Source organism: Myotis brandtii, unplaced genomic scaffold (assembly GCF_000412655.1).
Source record: "Myotis brandtii unplaced genomic scaffold, ASM41265v1 scaffold133, whole genome shotgun sequence".
Taxonomy (NCBI): domain Eukaryota; kingdom Metazoa; phylum Chordata; class Mammalia; order Chiroptera; family Vespertilionidae; genus Myotis; species Myotis brandtii.
The window spans coordinates 1,048,935-1,063,558 of record NW_005354718.1 but is presented as its reverse complement, the minus strand read 5'-3'; the positions used below and the strand labels follow the sequence as shown (position 1 = coordinate 1,063,558).

Below are 14,624 nucleotides of genomic sequence, written 5' to 3'. Positions count from 1 at the left end.
CTCTGTTCCTCCAGGCCCAAGGAAGTGCCTGCTACCACCGGCTTTCTCCCCTCTCCAGGCCAGGCTGCGAGCTCCCAGCTGAGCTGCAGGGCTGCACATGCGGGCCGTCTGCGCTTTCCTGCCTTCTCGCTGCCCTGTTTATCCCCAGATGCCCACCTTTAGGTGTTTCAGTGTGCAGGTCTCTCAGGTGTGCATCTGTGTTGAGCAGGGACTTATTTGTTGAAAAGATGGTTAATTTGTTGAAATGTCAGGGGGAGAGGAAAAGAAGCACCCTTATGCTGCCATTCCTCTGACGTCACTAGCCAGTCTTAAGGCTTTTAAAACTTACTTTATTAAATTCCTATCCAGACAGTTGCACCAATTTAGATTCCCATCATGCGTATATGAGATCTCTTCACAGAACATATTAGACAAAACACTATCAAAATTCACTGATTAACAGACCAAATAAGATAATGGCAGACAGAGTTTGAAAGCTTAGCCCTTTCAAAATGATAAAATATTCTTGGATATGTTCCAGAGAAAAATGTTGAAAGTAAGAAACAACTAGTCTTACACAGGGGGTCATATAGTTAAACTGCTGAGTTATTCAGAAACAATAGAAAGATTCACTGAAAGTTATCCAGACCTATCTTTATTTCCAAAAAGGATCAAATTGATTTTTAAAGTAAATTTGCCTATGTTCTATATAGATAGTCCCAGCTGATTTTCTGGGCTTTTGTTTATTACAGTTACCTGATAGTCCTTTCATCATTGACTTTAGTCCTCAGTTTCTGCATAACATGGTCCACAAGATCAGACTCCAGCACACGTTTCTCTGTTTGCCTTTCCTTCTCAAAAGACTTAACCTTAAAAAGAATGAAACAGATTCATCATTTCAGAAGCCAAAAGGCTAAATCAGAATTCTATAGTAAGACAAGGCGACAGTTTAGGGGCGATTTTGCTCCCCACAGGACATTTGGTCATGATCAGAGACACTTCTGGTTGTGACAACTGTGGGGGCATCGAGTGAGTAGAGGCTAGGCATGCTGCTAAACAGCCTACAATGCACAAGACAGCAGCCCCACAAGGAATTATCTGGCCCAAGAAGTCAAAGCGTGGCTGTTGAGAAACCCAAGTCTAGACTAGAATAGCTTATCATAGATGATAGAATTTTTTTTTTTAAAAAAAGGCCAAGACAAACCTGCTCCTACTTAATTTCTTTCTTTCACATATTCTTCTTCTTAAACAACCTCTGGTCAGTCACCAAGGTTTCTACAACTCCTCCCTCTCCTTTTCAAACCCAAGTCCTATCATCCTACTTTTATGGTGCCTGCCCTTTCATCTCCACTTGCATGGCCAGCACTCAGCCTTGGCTTGGGGATAGCCTGATATTCTTCCCATTGCTATCCCTGTCTTCAACTTTCCCTTGCTCCTTTCCATACTACACATCCCTGCAGGTTAATTTTTTTCATATACAATTCTGTTGTCCCCTTCTGTTAAAAACATACACTGGCTCCCTATTAGTAGCTAAATACAGTCCAAATTTTTTTGGCTCTTCATGATCTAGCTAGAACCATTCTCTCCTGCTGAAGTCCCCTTCTTCTTCTTCTTCTTCTTTTTTTAAAATATATTTTTATTGATTTCAGAGAGGAAGGGAGAGGGAGATAGAGATAGAAACATCAATGATGAGAGAGATCATTTATCAGCTGCCTTCTGCACGCCCCCTACTGGGGATTGAGCCTAGAACCCGAGCATGTGCCCTTGACTGGAATCGTACCCGGGACCCTCCAGTCCACAGGCCAATGCTCTATCCACTGAGCCAAACCAGCTAGGGCTGAAGTCCCCTTCTTTATAATCCTTCTGCCAAAACAGACTATTGAGGGTAATACCAGAATAGTTCTCTGCTGGCCTGCCTCTATCTTTCGGACAATCTGCGGAAAGAACTACCATTACCTTTGCTATTCCTTCTGCTTAGAAGTCCCTTTCAGCACATACCTGTATCCTGTCCATCTTTGAGGTTCCAGTATAAATGCCACCTCCACCCTGTAGACGTCCTTGCTCCCTCTGAAATAATCTACTAGGCTGATGAACCCTCAGAGAACTTTCTCTGTAAGACCTTCATGGCGTTGAGCATTTTCTAGGTCATAATCATGCACAAATGTCTTATGTTTCCTATTAGATTACAGGATCCTTGACAGTAGGGCTTGTGGCTTAATGTCCCTGTATTCTTCATGGGCCTCAATGTAACCCCTCCTACAATGAATGCTTAAAATGCATTTGCTGAATGGATGAAGTGATGGCTTGCCCTTCATATATGAAGGTGATGCTATCGATCCATCATTAATAGAGGCAGAATCAAGACTGAAAAGAGCTGGAGATGCTGGAACAATGTTGAAATGAACAAAATCATATTTAATGGAGATAAATATGAAGTCCTGAAATTAAAGCCTCATTGTGGAAAGCCAGCCAGACCTGGTAATAAGTGTGAAAAGCCTAATGGGTTTAGTTGATGATAAATTCAGTATGAGCCAAAGGAACCACATGGTTGCTAAGAATTCACTTATAGGCTGTATTAGGAGAAATGTGGTATCTGGATGGAGGGAGGTCACAGACCCTTTCCTTTTAATCAGAACATACTTAGAGCACTCTGTAAAATTTTAGTATCACATTTAAAGACAGACAGTGACACAGTGAAGTATGTCTAGAGGAGGTTAAGAGGGTCAAGGATCTGGAAACCATGTGATGAGGAATGGCTTCAGTAACTGGAATGTTTACACCAGAATAGAGGACAGTTAAAGTGGCATGGCAGCTGACTCCTAAAATTTATTTGAAGGTAGCTGAGAGAAGCAGGAAAAATTAGATTTGTTACCTTAACTACTCCAGAGGGTAGAACTAGGACCAGTGATTGTACCTATTGGGAAGCAGATTCTGAGTCAAGTTTCTAAAATGTGCTAACCATAACAGCAGTGTGTTATGACACTGGAATTATCAGCAGAGGCTAGACCAGGGGTGGGCAGACTTTTTGACTCAAGGGCCACAATGGGTTCTTAAACTGGACCGGAGGGCCGGAACAAAAGCATGGATGGAGTGTTTGTGTGAACTAATATAAATTCAAAGTAAACATCATTACATAAAAGGGTACGGTCTTTTTTTTTTTTAGTTTTATTCATTTCAAACAGGCTGGATCCGGCCCGCGGGCCGTAGTTTGCCCATGGCTGGGCTAGACAGTCATCTCCTGGTAATACTGCAGGAGCAATCACTGCTCTAGATGAGGCCTGATCAGTGGAACGTAGGGTAACTGATGGTTTTGTGACTAACAACCAGACTGCCAGTGGGGACTTCCAAATCTGTCCATGAAGGATTAACTACTACAAGAATTGCCCTCCTGCCTTAAACTAGAAAACCAGATGAAACATAAACAATGGTTTTCAGACACTGGACAATAAGCAGTGGAGGACTATTATCCTACAAGTGGCCCAGGTTACGGTGTTGAAGAAGTTTGCAGACTGCAGTGCCGGGGAGGGGTACCTAAGCAGAGACTAGGAGTCTTGCTGAGTTGAGGTTTAGGCAGGCCAAGTTGGCTACAAATTGTGGGGCAGACGACCAAAGAAGAGAGAGCCACACACTCACAGAGAAATATTTCTGAAGCTCTGCAGAAGATTCCACTCACATCTTTGGCAGAGGTACTGACCTGGCATGGGTGACAGGAAACCATCCACAGCTGAAGAAACAACCACCAGAAATAAGTAGGCATAATAATTTCTGGAATCACAGGACTGGGAATAGTTCTTGTCCTTACCAGAGTAGAGAGATCTCATAATACATAGGGCATGAGGCAGAATCCTCCGAAGGGCACTGCTAGGGACTAAATTAGGCCAAGACTAAAAGTTGCCCTGAACCTGCCCCAACAAAGTTTAAAATCAAGCCTGGAGAGGATCAAACAGAATCCAAAGATCCTAACTACATTCCAGAACAAAGGTCAACAGAGCTTACAGGAGCATAAGAAAACCCAGCACCCAAAAATGTAACATTCATAATGTCCAACAACCAATAAAAATTATTAGGAATGCAAAGTGCTAAAAAATATGACTCATAACCAGGTGAAACATTAATACATAGAAATAGCCCCAGAAATGACAGAGATGATGGAATTAATATACAAGTACCTTAAAACACCCATTTAAAATCTTATAAAGAATATAAAGCAAATAAGAACCACAATGAGAGAAATGGAAGACATTAAAAAACACACAATGTAACTTGTACATATGAAAAAAATATAATATCTGAAATAAGAAATGCACTGTATGGGATTAAAAGCAGATTTGAGATTGCAGAAAAGATCAGGGACTCATTCAAAATAAAGCGGGGGGGTGGGGGTACACAATAAAACAAAAAAGAGTCTGAGCTGTGGGGCAATATCAAATAATTAATATACTATAATCAGAGTCCCAGAAGTAAAGGAGGGAAAGGGACAAAAAATTTGAAGAAATAATGTCTAAAAAATTTCCAAATTTGATAAGTACTATACATCTACAGGTGAAAGAAGCCCCGTGAAACAAAGAATACCACACGGCAGCACATCATATTCAAATCGCAGAAAACCAATGACAAAAAAAATCTTAAAAGCTGACAGGAAAAAAAGGATACATTATACTCAGAGGATCAAAGCAAACATTTTAAACCAGGTTAGGAGACAATAAAACACATCTTCAAAGTGGAAAAAGAAAAATTATGAATCTTGAATTCTATACCAGCAAAAATAACTTTAAGAAATGAAAGTGAGCCCTGGCCAGGTGACTCAGCTGGCTGGAGCAGAGCCCCACATAACAAAAGGTTGCGGGTTTCATTCCTAGTCAGGGCACAAACTCAGTGGCAGCGCAAACAGGAGACAACCGATCAATGTTTCTCTCTCTCTCTCTCAAAAACGTGTCTTCGGGTGATGACTTAAAATAAGAAAAAGAAATGAAAGTGAAATGAGGACTTTTTTAGGCCAATAACAGCTGAGAGAATTCATTGCCAGCAGACCTACACTAACCAGAAATATTAAAGGAAGTTCTTCAGGCAGAAGGAAAATTAAATCAGAATGATATCTGGCTTAACACAAAGGAATAAACAGTTCCAGAAATGGTAAATATGTGAGTAAATATAAAGGATATTTCCCCCTTATTTAAAAACCACTTTAAAAGGTAACTAACTAATTAAAACCAAAATATTAACAATGGGATTTATAACATAAGTAGAAAAAATCATTAGGTAACAATAGCACATAAAATGGGAGAGAGAGGAAATGGAGATATTCTGTTGTAATATTATTCTGTTGTAATATATGTGAAGGTGCATGATATTTTTTGAAAGTACAATGTGATAAGTTAGAGATGTGTACTATAAACCCAAGAGAAGTCACTAAAAAATCCCATCAAAAACAAAGAATTATAGTCAGTAAACCAATAGTAGAGATAAAATGGAATAAAAAATAATTTAAAAGAGGACATGAAAACAGAAAAAAAAATGGAAAAAGAACAGATAGTAAAATGGTAGTTTTAAACTCAATCATTTTAATAATTGCATTACATATAACTGGTCTAACCAAACCAATTTCTAAAAGGCTGGATAAAAAAGCAAAACTCAACTAGTGACTGTCTCTACTAGTAAAGAACCTACTTTAAATATAAAGACACAAATAGAAGGAGAATGATAAGCCATGCAAATACTAACCAAAAGACTTCAGAATAAGAAATATTACCAGGGATAAAGAACATTTCATAATTATAAAGAGGTCAATTCATCAAGAAGATATAAAATCCTAAATGTGTATTCACCAAATAACAGAGTCTCAAAATACACGAAGTAAAAATGATAGAACTAAAAGGAGAAATAGATAAACCTACAATTATAGCTGGAGATCAATGCTCCTCAGTAACTGATAGAACAAACAGACAAGTAAGTTAGGAAAGATATAGAAGATTTAAGCAATGGTATCAACCAATATGCACAAATGGATGTTTACGAAACACTCCTCCTAACAATGTAGAATACACCTTCTTTTCAAGTGTACATGAAACATTTACAATAACAGACCATTATTTAAAGGACTGAAATCACACAGAGTATGATTTCTGGTCACAAAGGAATTAAACTAAAAATGGTTAAAGGAATATATCTGGAAAATACCCAAATATTTGGAAATTAAAACACACACTTCTAAATAACTTATGGATAAAAGAAGAAATCATCAAGGAAATTAGAAATATTCTGAACTAAGTGAAAATAAAAAGTACTAAATAAATGGTATGCAACTAATGCAGTATGTAGAGTGAAATTTATACCAGGTGGCCAGCATTTTCTGTAAAGGGCTAGATAGTAAACATTTAAACTTTGCAGGTCACACACTCTTTGTCACACACTTTTTCTTTTTAAACAAAGAACATAAAAAGGGTTTGTGTCCCACAAGCCATGCAAAAATAGGCTGTGGGCTGGATTTGGCCTGTATGTAGGTTGTAGTCTGTCAAACCCTGATGTAAAGTTCTGTAGAAGAAACTAGAAAAAGAAACTAAATCTAAAATTAGCAGGTTAAAAAAAAAGAATAGAAATCAATAAAATAGAAAACAGATAAAAAAATAGAGAACATACAGACATCAGAAGCTGGTTCTCTGAAAAGACAAAATTGATAAACCTCTGGTCAGGCTGATCAAGAAAAAAAAGATGGGAGGCATAAATTACCAATGTCAGGAATGAAAGAGGATATCACTACAGATCCTACAGATAGTGAAAGAATAGGGAATATTTGGAAACTTAGATGAAATGGAAACATTCTAGGAAAGATACAAACTATCAAAACTCATGAAGAAAGAGGCAACCTGAATAGCTCTCTATCTAAGCCCATGTGGCTTTATTGGTGAACTTCACCAAATAAATGAGGATTAAATAATACTAATTCTAAAGAAATCTTCCAGAAAACACAAAGGGAGAGAACACTGTCCAGTTCATTTTATGAAGCCAATATTACTGTCATATTAAAACTAGACAAAGACATTATAAGAGAAAAACAAGGAGAAAAATGTTGATTTCGGTTTTTTTCCTTTAAAAACAGAAATAAAGGTTATGAGGTTGTTTCAGTTTGAGCATTTTTAGTTACATGCAATACAGTAAAACTGGTTAGTAAGTAGCCAGAGAATATGCCAGTCAGCAGTATCACCTCTAATTATTATTATTTTCTTGGATGGAAAAAGAAAACAAGGGAAGAAAATTAGGAAAAAAACTACAGCCACCATTTTTTTTAAGCTCTAAGGAAGTGTTCAGAGTCTCTCTTATTTTATACTATAGGCCCAGTGCACGATTAAATTGTGCGCGTGTAGGGTCCCCTAAGCCTAGCCTGCAATCAGGGCCATGTCCGCCACCCCAGGATGCCTCGCATGCTCCGTGGATGCTGCCAGCACCCCAAGATGCTCTGCCTATGCTGCCAGCGTCCCTGGGGATGGGGTGGGTGTGGGGGGTAGGGGGAGGTCCCGAGAGGTGCTCCATGCACCTCATGGTGACCAGTCGTTTGGTCGCTTCAGTCGTGATGCCTCTAGCCTTTTATTATGATGATTCTCTCCAATAATGAGTCCAGCAATTCAGAGGGAGAACAAAATAATGGATTTCCACCCACAGGCAGGTGGGAAGTTGGGTGTTCCACAGTTACCAGAGTTTTAGAAATCTACTGAATTGTGAAAGATTTTCTCTGGTCTTTACCTTGACATGGCTTCCTTCTTTATCTGACACAAGGGCCACATAGGTGATTTCATGATGTCGGCAGTACTCCTGTAGTTCCTCTTGGGACTGAAACAAATAAACAGTGTATGAAATAACAGAGAGCACCGGGAGCCGCTTCAAGGAATTAAGAAGAATGAAAACACTGTGTTCAATTGTATTCTCAAAGTGAACATGCTGACTTCAGGGGTTATAAATATTAAGCAGAATTCAAGGGAGGAATAAGACCTCTTTTCATTACTTTCACTATTGTTCTAAGCGTCCATGGGCAATCAGTGTGGTCAGGACACAGTAAGAGGTTTTCAGAAGCTTCAAATCTTGAGGGAAGGTGCCAGAAATTATCACACACACACACACACACACACACACACACACACACACGCACACACACAGAGAAAAGGCCTTTGAGGAAAGCGAAGGCAACAAAAGAAATAGTGGAGAGTGAAAAGCATAATTGAATCATAAAGCAAAGAACATCAGAGGAGAGAAGCCTGCAGGGGGATGTCACATTGCAGGACTGAACTCACATTACTGGGCTTATATTTTACGGTAAGACAGAGCACTTCTCTAACAATTTATGAAACAAGTTAACAAATGAAAGAAATACTGCTCTGGAAAATGACTAAAAATTACCGCACCTGAACAACAACAAAATTATTGCACCTGGCCGGCATGGCTCAGTGGTTGAGTGTTGACCTATGAACCAGGAGGTCATGGTTCAATTCCTGGCAGGGCACATGCCTGGGTTACAGGCTCGATCCCCAGTGTGGGGCGTGCAGGAGGCAGCTGATCAATGATTCTCTCTCATCACTGATGTTTCTCTCTCTCTTCCTCTCCCTTCTTCTCTGAAATCAATAAAAAAAAATTATTGCTCAGCCTACTTCTGACATGAATTTTTATATAACACAAAAATGGACAACAGCAACTTCATAAATGACTTGGCAGGTGATGTGAAAGGAGCAGGAGGGAGGATGGGGGCTCTGTTTCCCCAGGCGTCTCTTCAGGCTCTGGGGCACCTTGAGTGTGGGCAAACGTGTACAACTTGGATGATCACCTAGGGGTACAACCCCTTCTGTGATCTGCTCATGGCAGTAAGAAGTTAGTTATCAAAAGGCCCCATGTTCTAAAGGGTAGGCAAGTATTCAGTTAGCTATGGGAGGTTTGAGGATATAAAGCTACAGACACACTAAACACAGAATGTCCTTGGGAAGTGTGGTAGGGTGGATAATGGATTGTGAAGGTGTCCATCCACGTCTTAATCCCCAGGACCTGTGAATATATTACCTTATATAGTACAAGGGACTTTGCAGATGTGCTAACGTTAAGGATCTTGAGATAGGGAGATTGTCCTAGATTATCTGGGTGGGCCCAAATAATCACAAGGGTCCTTATAAGAAGGAGACAGGGGGGTCAGAGTTAGAGAATGTAAGGACAGAAGCATAGGTCAGAGAGGAAAGGAGATGCTACTCTGCCATGTTTGAAGATGGAGGATCGGGCCATGTGCCAAAGAATGCAGGCATCCTTTAAGAGCTGGAAAAGGACTCTCCCCGCAAAGCCTTCAGAAGTAATAACCCTATCGACACCTTGTGTTGAGTCCAGTTAATACTGTTCAGACTTCTGAATTCCAGAAATGTAAGCTAATAAACTTGTGTTGTTTTTAGCCACTAAGTTTGTGGTGATTTATTACTGCTGCAATCAGAAACTAATACAGGAAGCAACTGTAACCTCAGGGATAGAGTCTGAGAACCCGAAGTGGTAGAGGATGATCTCCCATGGAAGCCATGACTATCTGCATTCCATTCACTGTGCCTCATTACCTGTGACCAGTCATACATGATTTCTGCTGTGATTCCCGCCGTCCAGAGTTTCTGGGTGATGTTGATGGCCCTGGACATGGACATCTGGCCAACACTTACGACCAGGAGGTCACAAGAGCTTATTGAAACCTGGATCAGAAACAGAGTGATGACATTTAGAAGAGGCAGACTACAGGCATGTAGGCGGACCAGCACCAGGAGGGAAGCAGCACTCATATGAAGGCAGGCATTTTGGAATCTTGTACAGCAACATAGGTGCAGAAGCCTTTACTTCAAAATTACATAGTAATAGAAGTAAACAGCACAGTAAAAAAACTGTAATGTTTGTCTTTTAGGATAGATATTGTTTCAAAACTACCCTCTAGGAAAATTAATCTTGCTTGAAACACAAAGGAAAAAGAACCATTTTTAGCTCTGCAGCGTACAGCAGGATTTCTGAACAAGGGTTTTTGATATGAGTCTGTTAACAACAATAACACCTCATACCCACAGAGCTCATTACAGATGAAGAGTGAGGCTAGGAAAGGAAGGCTGGATTGTCGAGGTTCCCCGGTGAGAGGCTAAGGACTGAAAGGCAAGGACTCAACACCAAGTTTTTGGCTTGTCTATCATGGCGAAGATAATCTACCAAACCCAAATCTATCACTGCCACATCTGGGCTCCATGTAAATGACTACGGAATGAAAGACGACTCAAGGCACACTGGAAGGCAAAGCCGGTACTTACAGGTTCTTCCATGTTGAGGACAGCAGCAGATATCTTGTCTATTGCTATGCTGACCCCAATGGCAGTGGGAACTGGCCCCAGAGCCTGTGGTCCTCTAAACTGGGGAATCTGCAGAGAAAGACACACAGTTCTGGTTACGAAAGAGAGAAGAAATTGCAATTATGGGCAGAGCAATGATTAGAGTGCATGCACTCCCAGCAACTTATCATCAAAGGGTTCAACAAAAAGGCACGTGCGCGTGTGTGTGTAAGAGACAGAAGCAAGCCCACATGCAAATTTAAGTAAATGTTACATCTATAACTACTGTTCAATAGGGCAGCCACTAGCCATATGTGGCTTGAGCACTTGAAATAAGGCTAATCTGAACTGACATGTGCTATATGTAAAATACACACTGGCTGCAAAGATTCAGAATAAAAAAAAAGTAAACTGGCTCATTAATAATTTAAAAAATTTTGATTACATGGTGAAATAATACTTTGGATATATTGTATCAAATGAAATACATTATTAAAATTAATTCTACCTGTTTCTTTTTACTTATTTTATATTACTATATAATTTAAAATGTAATATGTAGGTTCTTTTTTAAAAATATTTTTATTGATTTCAGAGAGGAAGGGAGAGAACTAGAGAGAGAGAAACATCAATGATGAGAGAGAATCATTGATTGACTGCCTCCTGCATGTCCCCTACTGAGGGGGGATCGAGCCCCCAACCCAGGCATGTGCCCTTGGCCGGAATCGAATCTGGGACCCTGTAGTCTGCAGACTGATGCTCTACCCACTGAGCCAAACCATCTAGGGCAGTGGTTGGCAAACTCATGAGTCAACAGAGCCAAATATCAACAGTACAACGATTGAACTTTCTTTTGAGAGCCAAATTTTTTAAACTTAAACTATATAGGTAGGTACATTGTTATTAACTTAATTAGGGTACTCCTAAGGCTTAGGAAGAGCCACACTCAAGGGGCCAAAAAGCCGCATGTGGCTCGTGAGCCGCAGTTTGCCGACCACGGATCTAGGGCAACATATAAGTTCTGTACCCAAAATGGATAAGTACACTTCTCCCTATTCTTCCTGCTAAGTACAGCTAAAAATCCTGGACATTACATAAAACAGATATAAGAAGATTCTGAAGTGAAGAGAAGGCAGCAGACTGGCCAGAAACCACATGACACATGGCTAGTTCTCTGGGTTTGGTCTTTGCCTCATATGTCCTGAATTGGGGGCCAGAGAAACTGGCAACCCAGACATGCCAAGGCAAAACAACAGAAAAGCCCTGATGAAAACCTGCTTTTTCTGGCTAAAGGCCACACAAGAGGCAACCCAGCAGGACAGAAAACTTTTAGACAATACCTGCCCTATTACAGCCAAGACACATCATAAATAAACCTCAAACTAAAGACAAAAAAAACCAACAAAAAACAACTCTTTAAAACCATTGAGAATCACCTTTCCTATAGTGAAAAAAAATAATTCAAATAACAGCAGATTTCTCATGAGAAACCAGAAATGTTGGAGAAATACAACAGACTTCCTTCTTCTCTTGAGTCTCTCAGTGTGACAATCAAAGTAATAAGCATAACACTTTCTGATCTGGATCTCAATGTATGTAGAGAAAGTATTTAAGACAATCACATGATACATGGGGGATGAAGTAAAGGGACATAAAGGCAGAGAAGGTTTCTGCACTTGGTGGTTGTGGGAATCTACACGTGGATAAATGGCACAGAATTATACACGTACAGTAAATCAATGCCCATTTCCTGGTGTTGACATTTTATTAGATTATGCCAGGTTTAACCACTGGAAGAAATTGGGTAAACGTTACATAGACTTCTCTGTACTATCTTTGCAACTTCCTGTAAATCTATAATTATTTCAAAATAAAAGTTTAAAAACATTACAAGAGTGGTTCACAAGACATTTCTATCCTCGATGAAAGATATGTTTAGCTTGGTGTGGCTCAGTTGGTTTGAGTGTCATCCAGTGCACTGGAAGGTTTCGGATTTAATCCCTGCTCCGGGTGTGTATGGTAGGCAACCGATTGATGTTTCTCTCTCACATTGATGTTTCTCTCTCCCCCTTCCTCCCTCTCTAAAATAAAAAAATAAAACACACACAGACACACACACACACACACACACACACACAACCTGTACTCAGAGGTAAATCAACAAAGATATACAGGTGTTCAACTACACTACTGGTTCTATTTTTCTGTGGGTTTGAAAATGTTCAAAATAACAAGTTGAGGAATAAATGAAATTAAGCCAGAACAGATCAACAAATCCGGGGCCAGCCCTCACCAGCAGGTCGTATCTGCCACCAGCTGCAAGGATTTCAGAGATAGCCCTTTGCCTCCGTTTGATGAACGCCACGAACTGGAAGATGATCCCGCTGTGCTGCTGCACCTTGTAAACCAAGCCCAAATTGATCAAGACCTGCCAAACGAAATGCCGCACAACCGTATCAAAGGCACTGTTTTCCATCAGAACAATCTATTTAGCATAAAGCAAATATTCAGTAAGATCTGGTACAAAGTCTGTTTCACTACAGCCCGCCAAGTAAGAGAAACTGCTGTCTTCTCTGAGGCTAAATGACAGTAAGAATTGCTGCACAACAGGAATCGTGATGCTTGCACAGAAATTCTGATTGAAGCCAAAATTATTACTAGGTATCAAATGTTGCAAAATGTAGAAAGCACAGATCTTCTGGGACAATAAAACACTTATTAGCATTAATACAACAAAACCCATTTCCCTCTTGTGCTGTTATTAACGCTACAAATCTGTACCGCCAGCATCAAACAATTGCCAAACCTGTAACTTTATGCCAAGTTTCTTCAACAGCCCAACAACCTCCTCTAGATCTTTTATGCCATACTTCACCAGTTGGGCAACGCCTGTTTTCTGTTTTATTAATGAATTTATTGTTGGTGTTAGATCTTGCAAATCTCCCTTCTGCTCAATAAATTTGTAGAGTCGACACAGCTAGAAAGCAAAGAGGCATAGTTAGCTTGCAGTCCACAGCAGAGAAGACTTACTTTGCGCTGGGTTTTGTACACATACCTCCAATCCAAGAAGAGGATTTGGTAGTTGAAGGTCATTTTAGCCCTTACCACAATCCCAAATGAGGATTATCCTTTTCCAACAACTCTAAGGCACCTCACAGAAGTGCTTCAGGCACCTACCTCCTCACAAGTTCATTTTTAAGCCACACACTTACTCATAGTTAATGCTGACCCCAGCAGAGCAGAGTTTGGCTTCAGCAGAGCTTCCGCTATATTTTCTTTCTTTTTTTTTAAATTTAAATTTTTATTGTTTAAAGTATTACATAAGTCCCCCTTTCCCCCCATTGACCTCTCCCCAGCCGCCCCCCACCCCCTCCATTATATTTTTAAGCCAATATTGTTTTCCTTTCCATCCTCATTCTCATGAATTGATTACTACAGCCATACAAATGGGGGGCGGGGCTGGGGACAGGAAGGCAAAGTCTGTCTTGTTCTATCTAATACCACACCAAAGCAGTCAGAAATCCCCTCTCCTCCCTCTGCCTGACTGATTCCTATTTGTATCTGGGGGGGGGGGGGGGGGGGGTGAGGGGGCAGCTAGATGTCATCTCCTGCAGGCAGCCTCCTGGTCTTTCAGACCCTGATCCCAGCTCCTAGTTCTTGCCACCTGTATACATGGTCCTTCCCAGGAGAGGGCGGGGGCTAGCGATGACCTCTCAGTAGCCGGCACAGTCGCTGGCACAGAGCAAGTGAGGAGGAAATAACTGGGATCGTAAGACCAGAGAAAACTTCCCGGAGCTAAAGTGGAAATTATTAAGAAGCAACATTGTAGCTATTTTAAGGCTGTAGGCAAGCAGAACCTGGTTCAACTCTAAATTGGCACCTGGAAACTGAGAGTTGAATGAACAATCAGCTTAATATAGTTTCACACAATAATCATACATTATTTTTTAAAAATAAAAATGTTAAGATCTCTTTATTAAAGATAAAATATTTTAATTTTAAAATGGTCTCATTTAATTTTTTTCTCTTAATAACTTCTTATCAATAGTTGTAACATTAAATTTCCCCATTAATAAAATACCAGAAGCACTAGAGTCAACACCCCCCGGGTTGGGTCCTCACCCTATCGTCACCATCTAACTCATGTCACTTTGGACGACTCACGGTATCTCTTTGGGCCTCAGTGCCTCATTTGTAAAATAAGACGGGGCCAGATATTTGAAACTGTTTTGCAGCATTTCTACTCCTGTTTTTAATATGCTTAGAGTTCTATTTTTAAATGAGAGTACCAACTGCCTTTATTAGATACTAATTGTTCCATTTTAAACT

The 14,624-nt window shown here is 40.2% G+C and overlaps 1 protein-coding gene across 1 annotated transcript in view; it reads right to left on the bottom strand.

Moving 5' to 3' along the window:
* EIF2AK4 (eukaryotic translation initiation factor 2 alpha kinase 4) overlaps window positions 1–14,624 on the bottom strand; it is a 97,913-nt gene that overhangs the window by 11,204 nt on the left and 72,085 nt on the right. Inside the window, exons 29-34 of the mRNA XM_014534850.1 lie at window positions 13,102–13,272; window positions 12,589–12,723; window positions 10,278–10,385; window positions 9,552–9,680; window positions 7,717–7,803; window positions 736–848 (exon numbers count right to left, since the gene is read on the bottom strand). Coding sequence (XP_014390336.1) covers window positions 736–848; window positions 7,717–7,803; window positions 9,552–9,680; window positions 10,278–10,385; window positions 12,589–12,723; window positions 13,102–13,272 — 743 coding nt within the window. The remainder of the gene's footprint in view (window positions 1–735; window positions 849–7,716; window positions 7,804–9,551; window positions 9,681–10,277; window positions 10,386–12,588; window positions 12,724–13,101; window positions 13,273–14,624) is intronic.